This window comes from Diabrotica undecimpunctata, chromosome 10 (genome assembly GCF_040954645.1).
Source record: "Diabrotica undecimpunctata isolate CICGRU chromosome 10, icDiaUnde3, whole genome shotgun sequence".
NCBI lineage: Eukaryota > Metazoa > Arthropoda > Insecta > Coleoptera > Chrysomelidae > Diabrotica > Diabrotica undecimpunctata.
This window is the reverse complement of record NC_092812.1, coordinates 23,937,973-23,943,343: the sequence shown is the minus strand read 5'-3', so window position 1 is coordinate 23,943,343 and position 5,371 is coordinate 23,937,973. Positions and strand designations below refer to the sequence as shown.

The 5,371-nt window shown below is 31.2% G+C and overlaps 1 protein-coding gene across 1 annotated transcript; it reads right to left on the bottom strand.

Moving 5' to 3' along the window:
* Window positions 1-463: 463 nt before the first annotated feature.
* On the bottom strand, window positions 464-5,165 carry LOC140452109 (adenylate kinase 2-like). Its single transcript, XM_072546179.1, has 3 exons — window positions 4,926-5,165; window positions 4,019-4,255; window positions 464-1,033 (listed from the first exon to the last, which is right to left on the bottom strand). The coding sequence occupies exons 1-3, from the start codon at window positions 5,025-5,027 to the stop codon at window positions 653-655; spliced, it is 720 nt and encodes a 239-aa protein (XP_072402280.1). The 5' UTR covers window positions 5,028-5,165; the 3' UTR covers window positions 464-652.
* Window positions 5,166-5,371: the final 206 nt, after the last annotated feature.

The following is a 5,371-nucleotide window of genomic DNA, read 5'->3' as shown; positions in this document are numbered from 1 at the left end:
TAAAGAGAAAATTCGGGGAAACAACAAAAAATCGGCTCAAAAAAGTAGTAACATACTGTGACACTTGTGAAGGTCAACCACACCGTTGTTTAGATTGTTTTAATAAACTCCAAATAACTGATAATTTTTAATTTCTTTCATGTTCTTATTTAACTTTTGTATGTCTTTTAGTTTGTAATGGATATTTTTTACAGTTTTATATTTTTTACTAGAAATAAAGATATGTCAAAATTTCGATATCATTTCAGTCTCCCTTATTTAGCCAAAATGAAAACTGATATATATATATATGTATATATATATATATATATATATATATATATATATATATATATATATATAAATATATATATATTGTTTGCTCTAAAAAATGAATATACATTTGTAGTCTTGCACACAATTTTTTTCTTTGCTGAACAAATAACTGCTCAATCATTGTTGTGCTTACATGAAATATCATGAAAACCTTTTTAAATGATCTGATTTTATTTAAATTCTAATAACAATTCAATAATGATGAATCTATTTTCAAATAAAGATTAGAAAAATAAATAATTACCAAAATTTACAAAGGATTACAAAAATATACACAAAACGTAACTTGAAGTGTAAAATGCAAATGCAAAAAGAGGAACAGAAAATATCTGTATTTTTACAGTTTATGGGCTGCTCTTTTTCTTTGGAAAATAGAGTCGATGTTAGCGAATATGGCATCAGCCGCCTGCGCTGCATCTACATGGTGATGAATATGTCTTATTTGGTAGTAATCAACAAGAGGTTTGGTTTGGGTATGATAAGTAGCTAAACGCTTTTTAAGGGCCTCGATATTGTCGTCAGATCGTCTGATTAACGGTTCACCAGTAACATCATCGGTCATTGGCTTCTTAGGAGGTTTGAACTCCTCATGATATGATCTTCCACTTGCAGAGTGGATCAGACGACCAGTAATTCTTCTGAAGAGAAGACTATCATCAATCCTGAATTCAATTACCGCATCAAGTTGAGTGTTGCGCTTTTCAAGCAAGTCGTCCAACTGAAAAAGAGTAATATAATTAATATTGTTTATTTGAAAAATATGAAATTTGAATTTGAAAATCAGAATGCTTTGCATGATATAGGTTCTTGACTCTCCGGAGGCAACCAGCAACCTCGATTTAGAAAAGAAGAAAAAATCATAGCAATCTACAACTTGCACAGAAGCAATGGATTTTTGTGTCTAGCCTGGCCCCAAAAACTAAACCAAAGGATGTCCTAAAGTTTTATGAGGAATAGGATGTACATGCGAAAAAATGATTATAAATACCAAGCAAGTAGGTTCCTTTAAACTGAGTGTTGCCATGGAGAAAATTAACCAAATCATGAACACTGAGCTGTGGCATGAGGGAGTAAGATTTAATTTTTTTTCAGAATCTTCAATGCTGACGAAACAATGGAATTCCTTCCAACTTTAAAGTGAACTGTTCAGGTATCCTCAAAACCTGCCAAAAAAATTGGATCCAACTGTTTTCCAGTTAAACATACAATAACTCAGAAGCAAAATAGGAATATTAGAAGCATGCACTGTAGACATAAATGTGGACATCCTTTTTATAATCGGACACTGTCTAATAGAGGAGGAAATCCTAACAGTCTCAATTGAAGTTTACCAACTGGCTTGCTTTACAGCCAGGTCCCAGAATCTTGGAGGAAGTACTGCTATATATGTAAATGTCCTATTTCTTTTAATGTTGTATGTAATGACTCATTTTTAATTGACTTTTGTAATGAATATTATTGAGTATATCTTAAAGATTTTAACCTGATTGTGATAGCTATATACCACAGCCCCTCTGGCCATTTTGACACCTTTTTAGAATCCATGGAGAGAGTACTAAGCACACTTAACCCAGTCAAGCAAATCCTTGTTGCTGGGGATTTTAATGTTGACTTTCTCACTGAAAATACACCGGACTGTAAGCTCCAAGATGATTTCGTGAGTTTGAATCTGTTTAAAATTATATACACATCAACTAGAGGCAATAGAATAGAATAGAATAGAAAAAAGCTTTATTCTCAGGATTCACAAGTTACACACAAATATAAATTGTCAATAGAGAGAATGGTGTCCATTATAATTTGTAATGGTTGCTGTAACAACCTACACTTAACATAAAAGTAATATTAAAATATAAGGATTATAACAGTGACATTTAGATTCAGATAAGAGCCCTCAGTGTCCCTGCAGGTCAGCTTGAAGGTATTCTTCCACTTTGTATGGTTCAAGGTATATGAGCAACTGTTGAACAGACTTTCTATATTTATTTGTCAGTTTCTATTTTGATGCTATAAGGCACTTTATTAACCCCTTAACGTACGTGCCCGTCTCAGACACGGGCGCGCCTTACTGGTAATTTTGTACGCACTCGTCTGGGACACGGGCGCCCGTTAAATTTTATCCATAAAATTTTTCAAGCCTTGCAAAGCGGATATTTGTATAAAGAGACATATGTAAGCATATATCTAAATTATTTTTCTATTATAAAATAGATGACTCAGTCAGTATTGAGTTACTTTAAAATATATTTATTATCTCATAACTTGCAATTTGCAATCATCATCATTTATAACGGATATTATTGTCGAAGTTTTGTTTTGATACAAGCCTTCTGTCTTGCCGGTGTAAAGTCGTCTGAAGTTGATATTTATTGTTTTTTGCATTTGAACTAATTTGTGCCTTATTTTCAACATATTATTATATTGTTTGGTAAGTAAATTTTGCATATAATATTCGGTAGGTAATGTGTATATTTTTTGTTTTACTAAATTTCATAATTCATCTAAAATACAATATTGTGTGTGTGTCAATAAAATATGTTGGAATATTTGTATTGTTCATATAAATCATACTACTATTTACCTATTCAAAGTATTTTTTCGTCTGAACAAAATTTTTAAATTTCAACGGATTTGCATACCCCCCACCCCCCACGAAAAGTAAATGTTTTACGCCATTGAAAATATTTTTTTTTATTCAATTATAACCAAAACAAAACATTTTTACTAAAAAAAAATTCGATTATTTTTTGACCATAACTTCAAAATTAATGTGTACATTAAGGGGTTAAAGAATTTAATACAGGCATATTCTGTGGTTTTCTCAGATGCTGTTAGTCTGTGTATTGGTATATTATAGTTTGTTTATTATATGTTAGTTTGTATTAAATGCATTTGTGACACTTGGCCCTACTGAGGTGATCAATGCAGGGTTTTCAGATAACAGGGGGCAAATTGTTAGGTTTATAAGTCAGAAAAGGACTATAGGTTAAAGGTAAACATTTATTTTATAATTGGTTGTCTGGGATAGACTGGGGGGTTTGTTACTGACAATGAAACCTCCATAGATTTTAAGTTTAATAAGTTTATGGATATTCTTGAATCATGTTTCTCAGAATCCTTTCCTCAAAAAGTCTATACAGTAAAATCAGATCAAGCTGGGCAAATTATATGGTTTTGGAACAAACTAAGAGCAATGAGAGAACTTGTAAATTTTTTAAGTGAGTATTACAGACAATATAAAACTGACAAAAACTTACTAATGACAAAGTAATCTTCACTTCAAGAAATCCTCCAAAAACTATATGGAACATGATAAATAGACAACGAGGAATATCTAGGGCTCTACATCAGGCTTATAAAATCACTCTAGATGAGTTTAATAATCTTTTTCTCCAACTGCCCACAAATTATAACATAAAATATAAACCTGAATTAAATATGGATTTTTTGAAGAACATCAATGTAAATCCTTCAAAGAGCTCTCTTTTCTGAAGTATCATTCAATCAGACAAAGGAAATCATACACAGGTTAAAAACCAGAAAAAGTTATAATATATATGGCTTAAATATAAATTAAGCATTATTAAGATGATAAAAAATTTCAAAAGTCTTACATATCATTCCAAAGTGGCTATGGAGTATCATGGGGTGGCCACATTAGAGAAAAAAATAGAATATATTCTATTCTGTTATGAATGCTTACCTTTTCAGCTTGGACTACTGTTCTTGGGAAACCATCAAGAAGGAAACCATTTTGACACTCTGGCTTATCCAAGTTCTTGTCAATCATGTTCACAACAAGGTCATCATTAACTAGTTTGCCTTCATCTATTACTTGCTGAATTCTCTTCCCCAACGATGATCCAGATTGTACTTCAGCTCTCAGCATATCTCCGGTAGAGAGATGACAGACACAGTATTTATCCTTAAGCAATGGAGCCTGTGAATAATTATATTTTTTAATTGTAATATACATAAAGCATAACTAGTAGCAATGTTTTGCTAGAGGGTATATTGAAAGTGTGGATTATAGCACAACATAGAACTAGTACAACTAACGACATGTCACATTCTAATTCAGCAATATTCAAGGAAAAAAGTGAGAGATACTTACAACCAGATGATATTGGTGAAACAATTTCTAGTTCTCTTTCTATGACTTCTATTAGAATCTATCATTTAAAATTGAACTTAATTAATCTATCTATTGAGAAGAATTGAATGGAAAAGGATCTCACAAAAATCAATATTAATGATAAATAATTTGATAGAAAGTAACCCATAAAATTTGTTAGATTCTAGTAATCGCGTGACTATCCTAGTAATTTTATTTTTAGAACTCTTTTGGTGTTAAAAGTTAACTTAACTAACTAATTAAAAGTTGTAAAAATTGTAAAACAAAATAACATTTTTGAAATGCAGAAGAAAAAAAAATTGAAAAGCCTTCTATAACAGATCATTTTCATAGTGGAACGGTTAGCATGTAATATACTTTCTAAAAATGCAAAATATTGAAATTCTATTATTTAATGCAAAATGTTGAAATATAATATACCTAGCTGTTAGTTTTAAATACAAATATAATAATCCCTAAATATGTAAAAACTAACCTGTGTTCCTTTACCAGAGCCTGGTGGACCCAGCAATACAGCTCTTATTCCTTCTTCCACTTCATTTATTTTTGGGACAACTTTTTCTGCTAAGGGTGCCATAGTTTCAACAATTGCTGGGACGTTTAACCCTCTTGGGGCGGATAAATAATTTCTAAATTAAACGGTAAAAAATTTAAATAATTTATAAAGATATGATAGATAATGTGTTATACAACTTGGCATGACCTTTGCTCATTTTCCACCAAATCAGGAGATAAGAGTGAATTTAGCTATAGCAAACTTTTTAAGTTTAACCTAGAAATTTCCTTTTATATTAAAAAAGAAGAGACGAATGGTTAATGGTTCCGTACAATGACGCCAATGACGGTAATTGGTTCCCTACATCCCTACTAGAAGTTTTGCTCAAAGCGGCTGATTGCTCGTGACGTCGAGGAATTCTTTAT

Coding starts and splice junctions, on each gene's coding strand:
- LOC140452109 (XM_072546179.1), bottom strand. CDS start 5,027: ATGGCACCCTTAGCAGAAAAAGTTGTCCCAAAAATAAATGAAGTGGAA. Junction 4,256..4,925: donor GCTCTGGTAAAGGAACACAG/GTTAGTTTTTAC, acceptor AATTATTCACAG/GCTCCATTGCTTAAGGATAA. Junction 1,034..4,018: donor CAGTAGTCCAAGCTGAAAAG/GTAAGCATTCAT, acceptor ACTCTTTTTCAG/TTGGACGACTTGCTTGAAAA.